The following is a 22,424-nucleotide window of genomic DNA, read 5'->3' as shown; positions in this document are numbered from 1 at the left end:
CATTTCATGCCCCCACTGCTTCCTTTCTTCCTCTCTCATTTACTCCTACTTTCTTACCTCTTTTTCAAATCTCCTCTTCAGTAAAATCTCTTTTAAGATTGTTTAAAAAAAACACAGAACAGTATGGAGAATCAATATTTTACTCTGATTCTCAGTTGCAGGAAATCCTCGCAACCTGCTGCATCTCTTTGTAATTGAAGTACTACGGTTTTTGAGGTTGGAAGTTCTTCCTCCCTTGAGATATATTTTTCAGTCCACACAATTCCTAAGATACTCCTATAGACTCAGTTTCAAGCAGCTTCTACACAAAGTGAAATGCTAAATTTCTACACTATTTGGGGTATTTTTGCTCTTCTTTACTTAAACAATTATTTAATTATTCTTTTTCTGTCTAATATAGCATTCTTGGAAAACTATATGTGAAGATCATTTAGTGATGCTTGTATAAATATCTGCAGAAGCCTCTTGGCTCTGAACAGTAATACTGCTAACCCCTCTCCAGTTCAACAAGATGAGAATCTGTACACACTGCAATTTTATACTGATCTTAACAAAGATGGCTACAATTAAATAGAAGCCTTTCAGCTGTACTTTGGGAACTTTTATTCTGCAAGGAAACTCTTCCATACAATCACTTCTAAGTGCCCAGAGAGGTTGTAGACTCTCCATCCCTGGAGGTGTTCAAGACCTGGTTGGATGGGGCCCTGAGCAACCTGCTCATGGCAGGGGCGTTGGAACCATATGATCTTTAAGGTCCCTTCCAACCCAAACCATTCTATGATTCTAAAACAAAAAAATGAATAAATCTAGTCTTCAAAATAATACAATACAGCATTTGGAGAAAATAAAAAGTAAAAAACAGAGCAACTACTTTTACTTCTTTGTTAGTGTGTGTTTCTCCAGTTTTCATAGCTCCAGACAGGCAGAGTGAGACTGTTGGTGAGGAATCCAACAATTTTTTCCCATAGTTAATGATAATTACTGCAAGTTCATATTCTTTCCATGAACGTAGTACCTATTAAAGAATCATCTGTTACATATTTTTTGTTTACATAACATGTAATTTTTCATTATTGTCTACTTACAATTGTCAAAATGCATGAATATTAGAAATAGAAATTACTTATTCAATACTCAAGTTTCTTTTAATTAAAAAACTAAGACTATAGACCTGTAAAATAATTGGAATTGCAAATATATTATCTATGTGTTCTACTTCTGCTTAGCCTATCCCTCAGAGAATGGAAGTATTTATTTCTGTGATTGACACTCTCCCTGTTCTCAGGCAGAACTGCTATCAAAGAACATAAAGGGTAACTAAATGATCCTCATTTACCTCTCTGGTATCAAGGGCACATTTTAAAATCCCAACTGTATTAGTGAAAGAAGTGGTGACATTTATTTTTAAGTTACAAAATTTATAAATTAACAGTATAGGGAATGTTTTTAGATGGCTTTATCTTATTGAGATAAAGCTCTAAAGGCCCAAGTGCTTTCTACTATATGCAAGCTAACTTCAAGTAAGGATGTTTGCCTTTGCAATACTAAATAAGTGTATAGATTACCTTAGCATAAGTACAGTACATTAGCTGACTGTAACTTAAAAGAAAACCATATACCATGATTTAATCAGAAGCATTTGTAATTCACTCATTCTGTTTGCTATTCTGTATGCTATCCTGTTGAAATGCTACCTCTAAGGAAAAAAAATCAGCAACATAAGTGACAGTCATTTAGCTGAGGAATCCAACAACAAACAAACACTTTATCAAGGTTTCAAGGTTCCTAACAGGTTATTTGCCTTTATAGCATCCACCTGGGCCCTCCTGCTGTGGGACCAGGAGCTCCCTCTCAGCTCAAGCCTAAACCTACAGTCCCTGCCAGCTCCTGTGTATCAATCTCCAGCTTGGTCCAAGCCATGCCTGGGCCTGGCAATGGATCCACTGGACTGGGCACCCGACCCATGGACCAACTTCTCAGCTTGATCTCAGACTGTTTCTATTGTGATGGATCAGCCTGCTGGGCTACTTTTGATCCTATCTAAACTTACCACACCTTAGCGTGACCCGCGGACTGACTTTCCAGCTTCATTTCTGACCCGCCTCATCATCACAACTCACCTGATAATCTGGGCTCCTGGTTGAACCTGACTACTAGGTGCTGCCCTGCCAGCCATAGCATTGCCCTTGGCTCCCAGCTTCACAGCCATGAAATATTTGATTCATACAATGAAAATGACAACACTAAGGCTTAAGATACTCATCTTTAAAGAAAGAATGAAAACTGGGTCTTCTTGCAGAGGATTTTTAGGGTCATTTGATATTGATCTGGTCTTGTGAGGTGAGCACAGAGATTTAGCTCCTATAAGACCAGGGTAAAGAATTACCAATATAGGAATCCCTCAAACCATTAGCCACAGCTCAGCTTCAGTATGAGCTCTTAGTCGAGGCATACTCAAAGCTAGAGGAAAGCTGACTTTTTCAGTATCATATATTTATGATGGTGAGTAATTTAACTGTAGCATGTCTCTACACTTGAGGAAAAAAATCCAGTACCATCTTTTTCCTTATCTCACTAAATAGATTGAGTATCTGAATCATAAATGTCATCTACAGATATATATTATGGTTAAAATTCAAGGTGTTTATATTTCTGCCAGCATGTGAGACAAATAATACAAACTCTCTCGTATCTAATTAGCAAATAAAGCAGAAATGTTAATCTGATTAAAACTACAAATATGACTTATTTGCAGTAAGTAGACATACTCATATATTACATATAGGCCTTATTGAAAATAGTACTACCTTAAATGTAAAAATACACACAATGACATAAAATATAGATTTGATGTTATGGAGTAATAGTTTCAGTCTATTTTCTGAACAAATGAATATTAAAGAGTCAAAATGTTATTATTATATAAAATGCACTGATACAAACATACTAATAAATATTTGTATACCTTTACTATTTAAGAGTGCTGGTTCTCTAAGATATCATTCTGAAGGCCAGCTTACTAAATCTCATTTTCTTCTCTAAATGACAGAACTGTATCTCAAATTAAGCTCTAAGCAAATAATGCCATACCTTTGCTGTAAAAAATGAAGTACAAGCTATCATATGCTGAATACTCTCATAACATCCTTCTTGTCTCCTCTGCAAAATATTACTTGGAATTTCTTGGAGAACAGCCAAGCACTTAATGAGAATCTGTAAATACAAGGGTTAAAACAAAGTTTGGGGTCTGCCGCACACTTACAAGCCTGTACCTCTGTACAGCTTATTGTATTTGATGGTGAACTTTAAAAATACTTCGAAATCTAATGGATAGAATCAATGTTAGCTCTACAAGTGCCAATAATAAAATTCCATTTAATTTAACGGTGTCAAGATTTCAACCACAGCCCTTTGGAATAAATGACATGTTCACATAAAATCACAGATGTTAAATTTACACATACATGATAGATATTTTTGCTGATTTAATTAACATAAAATCCAAGAATGCTCAATTCAGTGAGATGACATACTCCTCCTACTGGAGGACTGCTTAAAAAGATATTGAAGTGGTCAGAATTTCAAATGAAATTAAAAGATTTCCTGTATGCTGTAAAAATAAAACACCTCTTTGCACCATTTTTGTCTATCAGATATGAAAAGAATATGTGACTAAATTATTTTCACTTAAATTAGGAAATCTGAAACAGGAGCCATTTCCAGTGGCTAGCAGTTCCTTTAGCAGGTCACGACGGCCAATAACTTCTTAATAAAGAGGCTAATTAAATAGATTACATTTTTATTCTAAACATTCTTCTAAAAACTTCTCAGGGCCCTCAGTCCTCCAGTAGTTGTCCCCTGAGCATCCTCTCTTGAGACATCCCCTCATATCTTCTGCTCAAGGGCCCAAGAGTCCCTTGACTCAAACTCAAACACAAGCCTTCAGTCCCTGTTTGAGCTGTGGTATTGGTGTGCTGGTCTTCAGTTCTTTTTCCTGGATGGACCTCAGACTTGTGTTGTAGCCTTGTCTCCAGTCTCTGGCTCCAACTCCTGCACCTCCTGACTTTTTTGCATGGATGGAGCCCAGGCCAGCCCAATAAGTTCACCTTCTCTGGACTGTCAGTGGATCCTCTTACCCATGCCCTGTTCTGTCTGCATGTTCAGATGCTGCTAGTCTGTGCCTTGCCTGCAGTGCAGTTACCTCATTCTTTCTCACAGAGCAAACATGCTCTTACTGCTGCCCTCTAACAAAGCAACCTAATTACAGGAGGAAAAAATAGCACCTTTCTACCGTATCCTCGCTGAATCTAAAAAACACATCTGCTGCCTCAGAAATGCCAGGAAAGGATTCAGGCACTCTGTTTTCAAAGAGAAGGTGCTTGCTTCTGGAAAGGAGCGCATGCCTGAAAACTAAAGACTGCATTAACAAAACATTGAATAGATTTCTTTTTTTAAGAAGAAACTTGTATATGAAGCAAACATTAAAAAAAAACCCAAAACAAACCCCACACACAAATTCCTCAAAATTGCCATCTGCAAATAACATTCAAGTAGAAGTTATATCATAGATTCTGCTACAGTTTAAAATACCAACAAATAATCCTGAAGAAACAATCCATTTTCTGCAGTTCCCTTGTCATACCTGAGACCAGAATGTGTGCAGCTTACACTGAACATATATGCATTGAGGACACATAAAACTATAAAAGACTTTTCTTTCATCAGCTATTGAGAACTCGAAGCCTAGATATTCAGCTCTCCCACTGTACTCTCTGTTATAAGTTTAATTTGAATCACGGTAACTGCACGGTTTGAGAGCTGCTTTGTCATAAAATGTTCTCACCTGAACTACTGGCACTGAAGAAATCTTGTGATAAATAAGTGGAGCAAGGAGACCATAACATTGTACAACAGACTGCAGGGTGTAACTTGCATCATTCAACCAGCTGCTAAGTTCAATTGCCACAGTCATTGTTTCACATTCTGCTAATCTAGCAATCTGTAAAAGAAAAACACTTTTTGATTTAAATATGAATTCTGTTGCTTTAAATCATTTGAGAGTGGAAGAAGACAAATGTTACTGCAGTTTCAAAAGCAGCGTAAGTAGCAAGTAAGATGAAAGTTTAAAAATTAATTTACATTGACACCTGTTAGAAGTGTATTAAAAATGTGATATTATTCATGATTCTAAAGGAAACAATTTCTCTTGATCTAATTGTGCACTCTGAGTTTGCTCATATAATTTACAAAACCTGGTTAACAAACTCAGCCTGTGTGGAGTGGAAATTTCACGTGCTAACCTCTCAGAGTAGGTAAAGGAAGGATAACAATTCCTTCCCATGCCTTCAAGTCATCTGCTGAAGTCCTTGTAAGCATGAGTAGATCCAGTAAAATCGCTGAGTAATCAACTGCTTACATTTTTTACAAGATAAGTACTTCAGCAAAGAAAAGAATAGAATAGGAATGTAATAATACAGAAGGCAAAGCTTGATTATCCAAATAAAAAGGGGTTTTTTTTGTCATTAATATGCCATTATACCATAAGAAGTCTGAAATAAGGTAGAAGACGATTAGTATATTAAAACCATGAAATCCTGTTAGAAGTTAAATCTTAATTAAAATATATGTATTAAATAGCAGAAATGTTTAAAATTCAATGTACATCTTAGTAGGACTAAAGTAACAATTATTATACTTCTTTCTTAAGCTATAATCTACCACCACCGAAGTCAAGGAAAATTCTTTCTCAGTAGGAACCAGTGGGCTTTGGATCAGGCAATAACTGATTCAGAAACCATCATTCCAGCAGGATACAAATAACCAACAGCTTCTAAAGTAGTTCAGAAAGAAAGACCACATAACCCACAGTAAATAGAGTATTCTGTATATAGGATTAGTAGATTGCAACATCTATCTTGCAATGATGAATAAAGCTGATCGAAAAGTAAAATCAAATCCAGTATATTATTTTAAACCACACATACTTGTTCCTTATAAAATATCTCATTGGAAGAGATGGAATCACAGAAGAGTGCTCCTTCCATGACACTAATGTCAGAGACAGCAAATATATTCCTCAGAAAGAGGTGCAAGGTAATAGGAGAAGTCTGAGATACAGCTTCAAAACGTAACCTACGAAATACAAGAGCAAAAGAACAGTAAAAGCATGTTAATTATGATTCAGATCCTCGCATGCCTGAAATTGCATTATACTAAAATGGAGTCTTTAGTTTTAAAATTATGGACCAAAATGTTTACTACAGCTTCTTCGGGAAATAAGATTTATACATTAAACTGAAAAAATAGCTTAACGTTTCTAAAAAACTAAATAAAAATAATATGACTCCTTTTCAAATTGCTGTACACTTTCTACTATTCTAAGACAACTTTTCCTTATTTCTCTCATCTAATCCAGCGAAACTTATTTTCAACTTTCTTTGAAAACTTGGGATTCTACAGCTTATTTATTTTTGCTGTCTCCTTTCACACGTTCATCTTCTGTATTCTGACAATGATATACGCAGTTGTGAAGCCCATTACTAAGTATCACTAACAGACTCCTTTTCATGAGCAATGTCTTGTATTACAAGTCTCAAAAGAATTTCTTTTCTTCTGCCTGCTTTTCTGTCCCATTGTTTTTAGTTGGTTTTTTTCTTCCCTGAGGCTAGGGAGGCATTGGTCCTTGTTATATTTTTTTAATATTTTTGTTACAGTAAAAATCCTATGATTTTGAAGCACAAGAAATAAATTCCTTCTTCTCCCCAATTGCATTTCTTGAAAAAGGCTGAAATTCGAGAAGGAAGATCAAATAGACACATTCACATACTTGACATTACCAAGATATCACCAACAGGGTTTCTGGCTGGAAACAAGAGGTTTTCTTTCCTTCCAGCTCCCTCTGCTGTTTCTTTAGTTCGTGTGTATTTTCAGGCTAGTCCAATTTCTTAGCTACTAATCAGTAAAACTGAAACTGCCTGATACTGCATGTTAATTGTAAAGAAAAAACATAATAGGCTTGGATATAACTGTCAGAAAAGCAAAATGCCTGAAACTGCTTTGCACATCTATTTAAAATTTTCTGTCTTCATTTGATTTATCTGAAAGTAGACTCATTCAAATGTTATCTCTAGAGCCGCGTGTGTTCAAAGAAAAAATAATTGCTTATGAAAAAAATATTAACAAAAAACAAATGTAAAAAACCAGCACAATAACCAGACTTGCATTCCTGCTTTGTTGCCTAGGCCAGGGATAGATTTAAAAAAACTACATAATCATGAAACAGGATGTCTGCCTGCATCAATGCAGTCTGCAGGCTGCCTGTAAATCCCAAATGCTGCCATGGCATGTAACATCAAGACCCTTGGTCAATTTGTATGCTAGTATCAGACACATGGTGGTACTTGAAGGACAGACAGGATATACACCAGTGGTCTGGCTGAGCCTGGAATAACAAGAATATACTTAGACACACTACTTTCTCCCATAACAGGAATCAAAACACACAAAGCCTATGCTATCTGGTTGCAACCAAACAGCATTACCATGCGAAAACCATGGGCTCTGATGCAAGTATAGAAAAACAATACAGAGACAAAACTCGCTACGTCTCAGAATAGCTGATTACTGGTTATTCTGTGTGTAAAGCGGAAATGGAAGTATTCTGACAAAGCTTAGAGGAAATCCCTCTAATACCTATTTCTTGAAACAAAGATCTTTATTTCTTCTTTAATTCTTGAAACATTCAAGAACTATTAATACACATGCAATAAAGTTGCTTCTTGTCATTACAATTTCAAGACTAAGCCAGTCTGTCAAACTGAAACAGAGATGCTGTGAAACTTTTCTGAACCTCCTCCACAACTTTGCCAAAACTTTTCTAATGAAAGAATTAGTTTTAATAGAATTACATACAAGTGAAGATGATTATTTGTGTTCAATTCTATTGGATGTTAATTCATTTTCAAAATAATAAATAGCTGACTTACAACTAAAATTATTTTATTACAATATTTCATGTTTATTACTTAATAAAAGTATCTTTTATCTGGGAGTAAATTAAGTTTTGATGTATTTTGAACCTAGATCTATTGAATTTCAGTAAATGCAACCACAAAACTTCTAGCTGGGCTTTTTCATCATGAAAATCCTTTAATTATAGTTGAACATTTGAAATTTATTTATAAAAGAATTAATTTTAAATATCTCTTCTAAAGCCCTTTTATTATATGCAAAGGTTATTGGCAAACTATATAGCCATTCCAAAACAAAATTAGCAAGCATTTACCTATTTTGAGTGGTGTTCTTGACAAAATTTTCACAATTTCTGAACTCTACTGCTCTCTTAATCGAAAAGCTAATAACCCAGTGCATATTATACATTTTGCATACAAAAATGCATCACACAAAACTAGCACCCACTTTATATGTTTCCCAATTATCTTAAGAAAGCAGTCATTATAAAGAATTAGGTGTGTAAATCTTAGCAGTTCCATAAATAGCAAAAATCCTCTGCAAATTATAAACCACTATATTTTTATAACACATTTCAGGCTTCTTTTTTCAGAATGTTTTTCATTTCATAAGCCTTAGCAAAATTACACAACCTGGAACTCTTTAAAATAAAATGTGCATATCTATAATTAACTATTATTTTAATTTTGTTTTCGCCAGTTACCTTTTTTGAGATATAGTCAAATTACTACTTGCAGAAATAACAGCTGCATTGGCAGGCAGTGGAGAAGAATTTAAAACAAAATAATCCCACACTGGTGAAAATGTTTCTCTGGCTAACCTAAAGTTTCCGGTCTGATAGGCTACCTACAAAACAAACAAACAAAACTTAGCGAGTTGACATGTCCATCAAATAACCGTGCCAGATATGATTATAGTATAATGAAGGTTTTAAAACTCCCCCCCCCAACATGAAAATATACAATTTCTCTAAGAATATTCTGGCATATTTGAACAAAACACATGTAGTAATAATTTGATTCTATTAATATTAGTTTGGTTTAGATTTAGCATTCAGAGAAAGCAAAAGAGCTTCTTGACTGTGGACCAAGGATCTAACTTCCCTTTGTGGAATACTTCACAGGTCTCGTGTTGCAGTTTTTGAAAGCATATTATTTCATCTAAGTTTACTTTACTTTTGCTAATACTGCAGAATGCCCTGCTTCTCTGGATAATGGGATGCAAACGAAGCCAAACAAGTAGGCATAAATTCTTACTCTGCAATATTTTAGGAAATCCTCTAATCATACCCCACAACCTATCTATAGGGCTAGTGTGGTGGTTTGAAACTCCCAAGGATCCAATTTTTAAGTTCAAGCCCCCCTCCCACAGTCTGCCCCTGTGAGAGGGTTTAGTGATGGTATGGACTTGATATCTTTTTCACTTCATGTGGAGAGTTTTCAGACAAAACACAACCATTCGTTATTGGGGGAAGGGAAAAATATTTACAAAGGTTTATTTACTCACACCTATATATATATATATATTTACATTGAATTAAATTCCTCTTTTCCTTCAATAAAAGTCCAAGAAGGAAAGAGAAAAGTCTTTCTGTCACTGCACAGGCCACAGTTCCTTCGTTTCAGTTTTTTGTGGCACTGGTTAGTGTCCTTCATTTTCCTAAGGCAGCAGATTTAAGTATGGCAGTCAGGATTTTGGTTCTTACTTTGTGGAAATTCCAACCCCGCGCCCGAGCCTCCGGGGAATTTCCTTGTAGATCTTCACTCCTCTTGGGGTAGAACATTGAAGGCAGCTTTCAGTTCAGTCTTACTAAAGCTCTTTTGCTCTGTCTCAGCTTCCCAGCTTGATAGAAGCAGCAGCAGCAGAGGGCACGGGCACCTCCCCCGTGTTCCATCCTGGCTCAGCTCTCAGGACGACTCTGGGTTTCTCGGCTCCTCTGTCTCACTCTAGCTGCTGCTGCATTTTGGGACTCCCTAAAGGTTTGGAAGTCCACCCCTCCTCTTCAACAGGTCTCTGAGTTTTGGGAAATTAATACAGTCTTACCCCAAACCAACTTTGTTGAGTTTTCCTCTGTTTCGTTGCCAGCTCTCCCTCCTGCAGGAACATCTCTGCATCTTTCAGCCGGCTTCATGTTATCTTGTTGCTACTGGCTATCTTTTTGGCTTTCAGCCATCGCTGTCTCTGTTCAGGGCTGCTCCGCTGCCGCTTTCAATGTTTTCTGCTGCTGCTGCCAGTAAGGAAATTCTCCCACCTCTTGATTACGGGACCCGGTCCAGCTTTGACACTACACCGGGTCTCTCGTAGCCTCAGCTGGGGCTGGGGGCTCTTGGCCCCTAGAGGGGGCTCACTGGCCCCCTGCTTCCTCGTGGTTCAGATCATGGCTACCAACCTACCAAAAACTACTTCACCACCTTCTCTTCCGTTGCTGTGGGTATGTAATTTCCGTAGGGCGCATATGAACCTTTGATTGGTCTAGTATTATCAGTGGGGCAAACCATTACTGCCCCAGAGAAAAGGTTTTTCAAACCACCACAGCTAGACAATTTAATTTTTCTCCATGTTAAATTCTGTTTTAAATATCCTTTATTAAGAGCACAGAAAATTATGATGAAGGTCTGAAAGAGTCTTTGTGATCTTCCACAAGACATTACAAAACTAATTTCAATATGAAAATGGCTAGCTTTGATACCTGCTAAGTCCAATCACATTTTTCATGCCATACCTTAATGGCTAATAAGAGGATTACTAGTACATGGTCTCAATCACAAAAATGAAAAAATAAATTATGAAAAAGAAGAAAAAAGTTAAATGCAGACTGAAAAACAGGGACAGAGGTAAGAAAACTATCTGAGAGAGTCCTCTACCCTTAACATGGAATTTTCAATAATTATGAATTGAGAATTGAGTTACTCAGATACACTATTTGCTATGGTAAAATTGTGACTTTCGCTTATCAAGCTTTTGGCAAGAAGGTCTTGAGTTTTTACCAGAGGCAGTTCAGTTCTAGAGCTACCAGTGACAACAAGTAATTACAATCAAATTAAATTATGTGTTTATTATCAGATTCTAACCCTACCTGAGTTAGATAGGATCGAGCAGTAGTAGCAGAAAGGGGTGGATAAGCAAGGATTGGCTTAGTTGTTTCCCCAATGGCATCACCAATAAGTTTTCCATCAGAAGAATATGCTGCAACTGCAAATACATATTTCTCATTGGCATCTAAGCCCTGTATTTCCAAGAGGCTCTTCCCATCAGCTGGTATCTACCAATAAAAGTATTTTCTAGTTACACCTACTGTACATAGCAAAAACAAATCTCACATTCTAAACTTTTATTGTTAAACAAATTATTTAATGATCTTTGATACAAAGTACAATCTAGATTGTAATGTTTCCATGTAATACTAGGTTCTTGAAAACAATGAGAAAAGAGTGAAATGATATGTGAAAAAAAGTATCAAGTTTTCTCTGGAATGCTGTTGCATACACAGAGCATATAACCTAAGAGAACAGTTAAGTATCAGGAGCTGGAGTTTTTCTAAGATACTTTTGTCCATTTGAACATTCACACTGTGATTGTGCATGTTTGCAGTCATTGAGCTGGAAACATTCTGGGCCCTGAGCTGTGCTTCCAGAGAAAGAGCATATTGCTCTCCTCCATACATGCCACCTTCTCATATCAGATATGAGCAGAGGATATCCCAGGTCTTTTCAGCACCATTAACAGCACTTTGGAGTTTGTGAAGAAAACACTATACTTTCAAGATCTTAATTTTTCCTTCAAATAATTTTGTACCTGCATTTTAACACCACAGCTCACTCCTAACATGCTTTTCTACCTTGCCCCCCATAACCAGGACAACTTACACAAGGAAAATTTGAAGGTTTAAAGGTTTTTGAGATCATCATAATGCAGCATCAATACAGTGCTCTTCATCAAACACAGTGTGGCCTGCATAAGGAGACCTCTGAACAACAGAAATCCCTTCAAATGCTGGGACTGAATGCTGAACCAGCAGACCAGAAATCAGAGTACGACAGTCCGTTGCATTCCTTTAGAGCAAGATTTTCCAATGCTGATAAGTTGATAAGCTGGGGAACGTTTGACCCCCCAAGAATTTTTCTTGGAGCAGGCAGATAGTGGCTTTGTCTGCAGGTCAACACTTTGCAAAAGCACATTCTAAAGCAAACAGAAACTCCATTGCTGAAGCATTTGGTTAACCTGAGGTCTGTGCATCTCCAGTGCCTGCCACAGCTGACAGTCAGTGGCTTGGATGGATTGCAGCAAATTCACAGAAAGAACAGCTGGCAGTGGGGTAAAAGTCACCAGCGAAACACTTAATTCACCAGGAGAAACTAACTCACTGAACATCACAGAAAACTTGATTATCTGGATTTGATGATCAGAGAATCAGGAAAAACATAAAAGCCTGTATTGCCGGTACCTCCACACACCTGCTCTTTTCATATACCTTCCTTTAAGGGAAGGAGCTGGGAGAACAGGTGTAATGGGAAAAATTTCCTCTCCATCACCAAAGACAAGTCCATCACCGCTAGTATAGAGCTTGCTTATAAAGCCAGGAAAGCTTGAAACATCAGGCAAAAGCAGTTGAGGTCACTCTTCTGTCACAGAACCAAACAAAGACCTGCTCTGCAAAGAACAGAACTCTCCATGAAGATTTCCAGATATAAAAATGATCACTCAGGTCTGAGACTACAGAAAAATCTGCTGAAAAGGATATGTTGAAGCTTTTTTGCCCCTTTCTTAAATCACAGTATTTGGATGGATCACAGTCGTCATTCAGGAGGACAATCTAATAGCATGCATAAGTAAATGAAAACCAGAACTCTCTCTTGTCTGTGCAGAAACAGCAGAATGTGATCCAAAGAAAAAAGAATAAAACTACACTAACGAAAAACAAAAAAACCCAAACAACAACAACAAAACAAATTTTTTTTTTTAAATTTCAAAAAATTAAGCATCAAATTATAATGAAAAAATAACATAAGACTACCAACACAGTCAACATGATCAGTCATAAGTAATCAAAGATGTGTGGGATGATTACCCATACCATGTGCTCAAAGCATGAAAAGGAAAAAGCATGAACCTACAAGTCAATCATGTCTGAACCTGTAGGTTATTGAAGGACTTACATTATCATGTTGTCAGAATTAAGTAAGGCAATATCTGGTTAAGAAGAAATGGCTGCTAGAAGTTACGCAATTAAGAAAAATAATAACTTTTTTATCCATTTATAATTCCTCTTTTTTTGAATTCCTAGAGAGACTAGTGTCTGAAGCACACTATAAAAATACACCATATACTTTCTTTTACTTTTGCATTTCTTAGATATCACTCTAAAGAACATAGTTATAACAGAAGGGACAAAGACTTGCTTAACTTTAAGTTTTTAAATAATTTATTATTCAAAAAAGATTCTTAGAAGTTTTTTGGTGTAAAGATCAAAAAGTTTGTCAAATGCTTGGCCAGTTATATGATTAAAATATGTCAGATATATAGATTTAGAAAGTTGATGTTTTTTAGAGGAAGAGAGTATGACCTAAACAAGTTTTACCTCTGTCTTACCTGTTCTCCTGAATTTGGAAGTTTATTGTTATTTAACCTTACTTTCATATTCCTTCCTCCTGCTACAGAGCCAAAAATACTGTACCATGAAACCTTTGAAGAAAATGAGAACAAAATTCATTGATACACCATACTATTTCCAACTTCTGCATAGTGTGGAATGTACAAATTTTGTGAAAACAGTCTCTGCAAAAAAATCCACCTTAGTTATAAAAAAGTATAGTCTAACCGCACTAGAAACATCAATTAATTTATTTAGCTGGAGAACTGGATATACTAATACGGTGGGTTTCTGTGGCTGGGTTTTGGTAGTGGGGGGGCTACAGGGGGGGCTTCTGTTAGAAGCTGCTAGAAGCTTCCCCTGTCCGGTGGAGCCAATGCCATCCAACTCCAGGATGGGCTTCCTGCCACTGGCCAAGGCCGAGCCAATCAGGAGTAACAGTAACGCCTCTGTGATAATGTATTTAAGAACAGAAGGTTGTTGCACAGAAAGAATTCCAGCCAGGGAAGAGCAGAATGAGAACATGAGAAACACACTGTAGGTCAGTGCAGAAGGAGGGGCAGGAGGTGCTCCAGGCGCTATAGCTGTGGCCTCGGCAGCCTGTGGTGCAGACCATGGTGGAGCAGCTGTGCCCCTGCAGCCCATGAAGGACCATCGGGGTACAGAGACCCACCTGCAGCCCATGGAGGAGCCCCTGCTGGAGCAGGGGGATAAATGAAGGAGCCTGTGACCCCATGGGAGGCTCAGGATGGAGCAGGGTCCTGCCGGAGACCTGCAGCCCATGGAGAGGGAAGCCCACACTGGAGCAGGTTTTTTCCTGGGTGGGACTTGCGGCCCTTGTGGAGGACCCACGCCGGTACAGCTCATTCATGAAGGACTGCACCCCATGGAAGAATGACCCACGGGACAGCAGTTTGGGAAAAACTGCTGCCTGAGGGATGGACTCACACCGGAGAGGTCCATCAAGGACTGTCTCCCATGGGAGGGACCCCATGGGAGCAGGGTAAGGACTCCTCTCCCTGAGCAGCAACAGAAACAACAACTAACCGTAAGCCCCATTCCTTGTCCCCCTGCACCACTGGAGAGGAGGAGGGAGAACACAGAAGGAAGGAGGGGTGGAGGGAAGGTGTTTTTAAGATTATTTTACTTCTCACTCTTTCGCTCTGATCCTGTTAGTAATAAATTCAATTAATATCCCGACTTTGAGTCTGTTTTGTCTGTGATGGTGATCAGTAAGTGACCTCTTCCAGCTCTTATCTCAACTCATGAATCCTTTGCTGGTTTTTTTTTTCTCTCCTCTATCCAGTTGCAGAGGGGAGTGAGAGAGCAGCTTTAGTGGCTACCTGGCATCTGGCCAGGGTCAACCCACTACAACTACACTGGCAACAAAAGCAGATGACTCTCCACTATCCTATTCCCTACCCTGAGCTACGCTATTCCTCAAAGCTACCGCAAAGCACTCTGTACTTCATCCTGTGGATTTGATGGCACCTAGATGCATTATTTGATGGAGAAGATTGGTATTCTTCTAAAGCTAGCATCGGGTTCTGATTCAGCAAACTACTTGTGGACAGATCCTTAAAATCAGGCAAAAGAAATGCAGATATGAAGCGATGCAGTAATATTTTCCAAAGAAGCCATGTTCTTTGCTCTTATTGAAATCAATGTCTTTTAATGCCATTGAGCTGCTTATAAGGTCATTGGGCATATTGTCTACACTTTCCAATCTTTAACGAAGGAAGAATGTGAGCATACAGTCCTGGATCAGTGTTCACTTGTGTCCAGTGAGATCAAACATGGAAACCAAACCCCTGGATGACATCCCTTCCTTCTGTTGTGTCAACTGCACTGTGCCGCTTCCTGTGGTCTGCAAACTTGCTGAGGGTGCACTTGTGATCTCACTGCCTGTGTCACTGATGAAGATACTGAAGAGCATCAGCCCCCAGACAGAGCCAACCCTGAGGGACACCACTCATGACCATCCTCTACCCAGACACAGAGCCATTGACCACAGCTCTCTGGCTGTGCCCATCCAGCCAACTCTTACCCACTCAATAGCCCATCCACGTCTTTCCAGTCTGGAGATAAGGATGTCATGTGGGACAGTATCAAAGGCCTTATTGAAGTCTAGATAGATGACATCTGTTGGTCTTCCCTTGTCAGCCATTGCCATCACTCCACCACAGAAGAGCATCAGATTGGTCAGGCACCATTTGCCCTTAGTAAAGCCGTGCTGGATGCCTTGGATCACCTCCTTGTCTTTTATGTGCCTTAGCACATCTTCTAAGAGGATCTGCTCTGTGGTCTTCCCAGGCACAGAGGTGAGGCTCACCAGTCTGCAGTCACATGGATCATCCTTTCTCCCTTTTAAAAACCAGGAGCATTTCCAGTCACTGAGGCCTTTGCCTGAGTGCCATGACTTTTAAAATATGATGGAGAGTGGCTTGGCAACAACATCAGCCCATTCCCTCAGGACCCTGGGATGCCCATCATCAGGTCCAACAGACTTGTGGCTAATCAGCTTCAACAAGCCATCCTCAACCTGCTCTTTGCTTACAGTGGGAGGAATTTCACTCCTCCCACACACACGCAGAGGATCAGGAACTTGGGAAGCTTGACTGCCAGTGAAGACTGAGGCAAAGAACTCATTGTGTACCTCAGCCTTCTCCATATCAGTCGCCACCAGTTTACCCTTCTTGATTATCAGGGGGAGTACACTCTCCTTGGCCTTTGTTTTCTGACCTATGTACTTATAGAACCCCTTCTTGTTATTCTTCACGTCCCTCACCAAGTCCCGTTCCAGCTTTGCCTTGGCTTTTCTGACCCCATCCTTACACATTCAAACCATATCCTTCTGCTCTCCAAAGGTCACCTGTCCCTGGCTCCACTGGCTGTGCATTTCTTTCTGCTCCTCAGTTTGAGGAGCAGATCCTTGCTCAGCCATGCTGGTTTCCATCCTGCCTTGCTTGATTTCCACACCTGGAGAAAGAGCTCTTGAGCTCTAAGAAAATTTGTCTTACAATGAATACTGACTGTTTTTCAGAAGGAGTTATTGAAATTGAGAAGATTATTTTCAGTAAGAGCTTTGATATCAGAAAATTTTAGAGATATTTTGACTCCTAGTACAAGAACTATATAGGTCCAATTAAATCCTGGGTATACATTTATGCTAAGAAACCAGTAATCTTAAGTATCCAGTTAATCATTTCTTCATTAAAAATACCTTTCATGTCTGCTCAACACAACTTTAGAAAAAAAATTCTTCTAGACTATCTGGATATAAGAATTACAAGAATAATAATATATAAGAATAATATATTATAAGAATAGTAATCATATTCCGCCATCTAGTGGCCCAATATGTTGCATTCATTCTCCTGTATCAAACAAAATGAAGTTTGAAAACTTACTAAAACAAATGAACTACTGAATTTTAAAGATTTTTTAAAATTTTATTTTATACTCCTTAAGGATAAAAAGGATTAACTTTTCCCTAAGTCATTAATTTGAAATTCACTAATCATGGCTAGGCTTCGCAAACGAAGATTTGGGAAGGGCTCTACCCACGTTTCTTGCAAGCGCGTTGGTGGCTAAAAAGGCCAATACGAGATAAGCATGTCCGATTGCAAAAGGCACAGCAGAAAGACTCCTTAGGTGGTGTATTCTGCAAGGTTCGATTCTTCCTGCGTTGTCTTTTCTCCTCAAGGGTGATCCTGCATGCTTTCTCAAAAGCATCAGCAGCGTTACAGATGGTCTGTCTCCAGGCCTCCCGATTGGAGGCCAGAGCAGACCAGTTATGGTGATCAATATGGCCAAGGTTGAGATGTTGTTTCAGGGAGTCCTTGTACCTTTTCTTCGGGGCTCCTCTCTTGCGGCAGCCGGTGGCAAGTTCACCATAAAGCAGGATCTTAGGGAGGCGGTGGTCCTTCATCCTGGAGACATGCCCTGCCCAACGCAGCTGTGTTCTCAGTAACATGGCCTCAATACTTGTGACTGCTGCTTGTTCTAGAACAGATGTATTGGTCACATAATCTGACCAGTGGATGTTTAGGATTGTACAGAGGCAGCATTGATGGAAGCATTCCAGGAGTTGCAGGTGGTGGTGGTAGATGACCCATGATTCAGATCCGTATAAGAGAGTAGACAGCACTATGGCTCTGTAAACACTGATCTTTGTACTTTTCTTCAAGTGTTTATTTCGCCAAACTCTTTTATGAAGCTTTCTGAAGGCACTATATGCCTTTGCTAACCTGTTGTCTATCTCTCCATCAATCTTACCATCCGAAATTCACTAATAAAACTGCAAGTTATAAAACAACTGTTCACAGCAGCATTCTTACCATTATTAATAAGATTTGAGTGTAGCTAGTGTATTCTGCCTTTTTAACCCTTTCTGGACATGGAACAGTCAGCATGGATTTACAAAGGGCAAATCACATCTGATCACCAGGATGGGCCTCTGTGACAAAACTACTTGATTAGCAGAGGAAGGGAGATTAGTAGAGGCCATTTACTTTTCACAGTAGTGCATGCTAGGAGGATGAAAAACAATAGACTTAAACTGAAGCAAGGAAGATTCCAGTTGTACCTAGGATAAAGAGTTTTCCCTATGAACATGTTGCCCCGTTGGAACACATTGCCCAGAGAAGCTGTTCAATCCCTATCCTTGGAAGTTTTCAGAACTGACTGCATAAAGCCCTGAGCAACCCCGCCTAATCTCACAGCCAACCCTACTTTGAGAAGAAGGTTGGACTAGAGACCTCTCCTAAAATCCCTTATGATCTGCATAGTTCTGTGACTCTACACATTCAACAGAAAGTAAACTTTTCCACCTGAACTATGTCACTTCAACACTTCATAAACAGAGACTTCAGCGTGGTACTTTCTTGCATCATATGATGCAACAGTCTTGCATCTCTTCAGAAGGTAACTAGGAGTACATCAGCCCCCAAACAAGTAAATGAGCTTTTGGTAAGTGGAATAAGTGTTAGACAACAGAAGCACCAAGAAACATGATGTACTACATTAAGAAAGTTTTATATAAATCTGAAGATCAAAACAGTGAGTCACAATTAACTCAAAGAGGGGGGAAAAAAAGGATACTTAATTAAGTCAGAATAACATAATCTTCTTAAGAATAGAGAAAAATGTGATGCTACAGCACCACTGAAACAACTTTTCCTCTTGTGTATTTTTTAGTTATTTCTCATGCAGTCATCATGAAAAACATTACCTGAATATCTGAAGAGAATGGAGCTGGTTTAAATGTCATGGAACAATGTGATCTAGAAACTAAAAGAGGAGGAGGAGGAGTTCTGCTTTTTTTCTTGTTGTTCATAACTTCTTCGAGACTGTGATACAAGGCACTTTGTTCAGCTTCAACTTGCTCAATTAAAGTTAGTGCTGCCTATGATTTAAATTAAAACAAAAGGGAGAAACTCTTAAAATATAACAATCAGAGAGATTTAGCAGTCATAAATACTTTTCAAATTATCATAGAAAATTTCACCGCTATGTAGAAAACTTTTACAGATTTTCATTTCATCTTACATTCTAAATCAGGATAAACAGTACTTTGTGTAAGCTTTCATATGTAGATTAATTTCACAATTAGGGAATGCAGGGTTGCGTATGAAAGATATAGGGTTGAGGTATATCCAATTTTGGAAGAATCTATAGGAAAAAAGAGAATGATTACAAATAATGTTGAAGCAATTAGTGCCAACCAGTGATTAGCTCCAATAAGAAACAAAAAAGATATCAACTCTTATTTGAGAGAAAGCTGAAAGCCTAATCTGTGGAATTTCTGAAGGAGCTATGGAAGTGGTTAGGCTGATTTTCTGTACTTCAAAAATAGAGGAAAGAAATAAAGTCTAGAAATTAAGAAAAAGGAGGAGAATGTGAGAAGCGTCCATACCTGTACAGTGGTTTACTGCATGAGAAACAGTTATTTGTATGCTCCTCAAAATAAAATAAACTGCTTCCTATTTTGCTATATAATAATAACAGACTTATATAATATGTGCTGAGTACAGTAGAAAAGACCAAAATATATGAGTAATTTTATAGAGAGCTCTACAATAAAAAAGGCAAAAGCATGAGAAGATTTTGTTGTTTTCAGGTTTTTTGCTGTTTATTAAGTGAGCACTCTCTACCTCAAGGAAGAAAATTAATTGAGCATGTAATATCAAAGGAGATCATACTAAGTTTGTCCAGACAAAGTGAATTCTTACATTTTCTGTCAAATAGCTGCAGATATGTTATATTCTTTTATCTACATCTTTCTTGGTGAAAAGTGAACAGAAGCAAAATGTAGCGAAGGTCAGTATAAGGCCTTGGCAAATATTTGTTTGGGATAATCACACATTTCTGGGAAATTGCTTCTACGCCTTCACTGGTGACTACAGTTACAACTTTCATACCATATCGCTACATCTGGTATTCATAAATAACATATTCTACAAATATATTAGAGATTTTTAATGTATATCTTTTCTAATACAGTTTTTGGATTCTTCTGACATGAAAGATATATGTACTAACTCATACCTCCAAATTTGTGGCACTTAAAAGAAAAACACTTTCCAGTATCCTCTTGTTTAAAATACTCTTTCATCTATTATATACTGAAAACTGTAGGTTCTGTTATCTGTTGTACAGGCTATAAAGGAATTTAAAGCCCTGCTGATGAAGAGGCAATTTTCATGGACAGATGCTGGTACAAAGCTCAGTAGAAAGACTCTCATTGATTTCAAGAGACTTTGAAATGAGACTATGAAGAACTTCTAGCCCAAATAAATTCCAAAATTCCAATTTCTAAACTTTTATTTAATAAGTCACCAGCCAAAGTATATTCTAAGACAACTTAAAGATCTTGGAAAATGAACAGTGTTGAAGGTTACAATAAGGAAACCTACATGACATTTTGGCAAGGCACACGTTCATAACTGCAAAGTCTGGGTGATTAAGTGTAGAAAGAAAGACCATATCTTCTTTCAGGTTTCCTGAAATCTCCATGTATGCACAAATTTTGGGGATGTGCTCTTTCCTTGTTTTAAGGTCACTTTATTATTTTATTATAATGAAACTTCTCACGAAAAAAATTGACAATAGAAGTTAAAAACACACAGTGTTCCTCAAGTTCCTTCCATTTTTCTTCTTTTTTAAGAAGGAGTAATCCCTGACTTAATTACACAGAACAAGAAAAACTGTGATAATGATAAAGAATTTCTGTCATAAGATATTTCTTATTACCTCCAGTAGCTGCCTCTGGGAAGTAGTAGTTAACTCTTCAGGGAACTTCTGTGCAGCCTTTTGCATCAAAAAGATTGCTCTGGATAGCTTATTCCTTTTTATTTTTTTCATTATAAGTGCCTCTATAAAACAGATATTTTAAGACATCTATAAAACAGCAGCAATAATTTATTATACTTCTAAAATCTTAATTAATAGGCCTTACCTGTTAAATAGTGGAAATCTTTAATATTCTTCACATCAGACTTACTAGACTTAAGACTTCTGTCATCCACTTCACCACCTGTGTGGGAAGGAAATACCAAGTTATTTATTTTGATAGTGCTATTGTGAAAAATTCAGTGAGAGGGGTTAATATGTAGTTTGTAGTAAAGCTCTGCTCCATCTCATGTTCTTCTCTCTGGTTCAAGTAGAATTTCTTGAACAGATCATGCCATTAAAAATATTCCACCCTCCTGCTCTAACATCTCTAGTAGTTATACTAACATCACAGAAAAAGAGAGCTCTTGTTTCATCATAGGGAGCAGGGCACAGGGGAGCTCTACAGTGTCAAACTAATGCTAGTTTTTAATTTCAAAAAAACCAAAACAACACTAAGAATGAGAGAACAAGTAGAGTTTTTTCAGAAGGGATTTGACAAGAGTGGGATATCCACTGACTGAAAAGATATAAAGACAACTTTATAGAAGTAGAAATTCAAATTACCAAGAGCATTGAATAAAATATTCAAGGCATTTTCTAGAGAGAAAAACAGGATTACAGAAAAAAAATCTGCAGAACATTCCCCCATTTTTCTTTACTGGCACTGTAACAGTTAATAACTAAAATGCAAAAACAAACTGTCTAGGAATGAAATCCACTACTTGTTGCAAACTTTAACTCCCATTGGTTGAATAGAGGCTAGAGACTAGTGTCATGCAAATCTAAATTCTGCAAATTCAGTACATTATTTCTGTCTATATAAGGCATATAAACTGCCCAACATCAGCTCCTCTTCAGAAAGCAGATACTCCTTCATTTCTTAGTATTACAAAATATATTAACAAAAGGACTCTAATCAAGTTATGAAGCTTATTTAACTTTACTGAAACCTACCTTGTGTCATTTTAAGAAGTTTCACGGCTACTCGATGTTGGGCTTGAATGAGCTCCAGGTGTAAATCTGCTACAAAACCATTATCTGTTCCTGTTTTATCATTACCACATCCCAAAACAGAATTCAAATTCTGGTAATTTGAGTCCACCTAATAAATAGGAAGTGGCAATTAAGCAAATACAAACTTTTTTTACTTAACTTACTGCATTTTTCTTAACACTGATATTATTTCAGTAAATTGACAAACACTGAAATTTGTCATATCTGTGTAATATGCAGTCAATCAAGAAAGCATGGTAGGAAGGAGAATGCCAAGGCAGAGAAAGCACAGATAATGGAGAGAGTAAACTAGACAAAATCTGAGCATGAATAGGAAACTGGATCAATAATAAAGATAAGAATGCAGAAAAATACATTTTATTGTGTTACCAATCCACACAAATAAATTCATATTAGCGTAGAACAATAATATTTAGAAAATCTGAACTCCCATCAACAGCAAAAATTAATTTTA

At 37.7% G+C, this 22,424-nt stretch overlaps 1 protein-coding gene across 1 annotated transcript in view; it reads right to left on the bottom strand.

Annotated features, from left to right (window-relative positions):
• Positions 1 to 22,424, bottom strand: part of CFAP54 (cilia and flagella associated protein 54) — a 112,147-nt gene that overhangs the window by 62,308 nt on the left and 27,415 nt on the right. The window contains exons 18-28 of the mRNA XM_027679928.1: positions 21,911 to 22,058; positions 21,021 to 21,098; positions 20,816 to 20,937; positions 18,795 to 18,968; positions 13,561 to 13,653; positions 11,048 to 11,233; positions 8,675 to 8,817; positions 5,985 to 6,132; positions 4,844 to 4,999; positions 3,091 to 3,213; positions 872 to 1,015 (exon numbers count right to left, since the gene is read on the bottom strand). Coding sequence (XP_027535729.1) covers positions 872 to 1,015; positions 3,091 to 3,213; positions 4,844 to 4,999; positions 5,985 to 6,132; positions 8,675 to 8,817; positions 11,048 to 11,233; positions 13,561 to 13,653; positions 18,795 to 18,968; positions 20,816 to 20,937; positions 21,021 to 21,098; positions 21,911 to 22,058 — 1,515 coding nt within the window. The remainder of the gene's footprint in view (positions 1 to 871; positions 1,016 to 3,090; positions 3,214 to 4,843; positions 5,000 to 5,984; positions 6,133 to 8,674; positions 8,818 to 11,047; positions 11,234 to 13,560; positions 13,654 to 18,794; positions 18,969 to 20,815; positions 20,938 to 21,020; positions 21,099 to 21,910; positions 22,059 to 22,424) is intronic.

The sequence above is a fragment of the Neopelma chrysocephalum genome, unplaced genomic scaffold (genome assembly GCF_003984885.1).
Source record: "Neopelma chrysocephalum unplaced genomic scaffold, ASM398488v2 Primary Assembly neopelma1_59, whole genome shotgun sequence".
In the NCBI taxonomy this organism is placed as follows: Eukaryota; Metazoa; Chordata; class Aves; order Passeriformes; family Pipridae; genus Neopelma; species Neopelma chrysocephalum.
The sequence above is the reverse complement of the archived record's forward strand: the minus strand, read 5'-3'. Positions and strand labels throughout refer to the sequence as shown.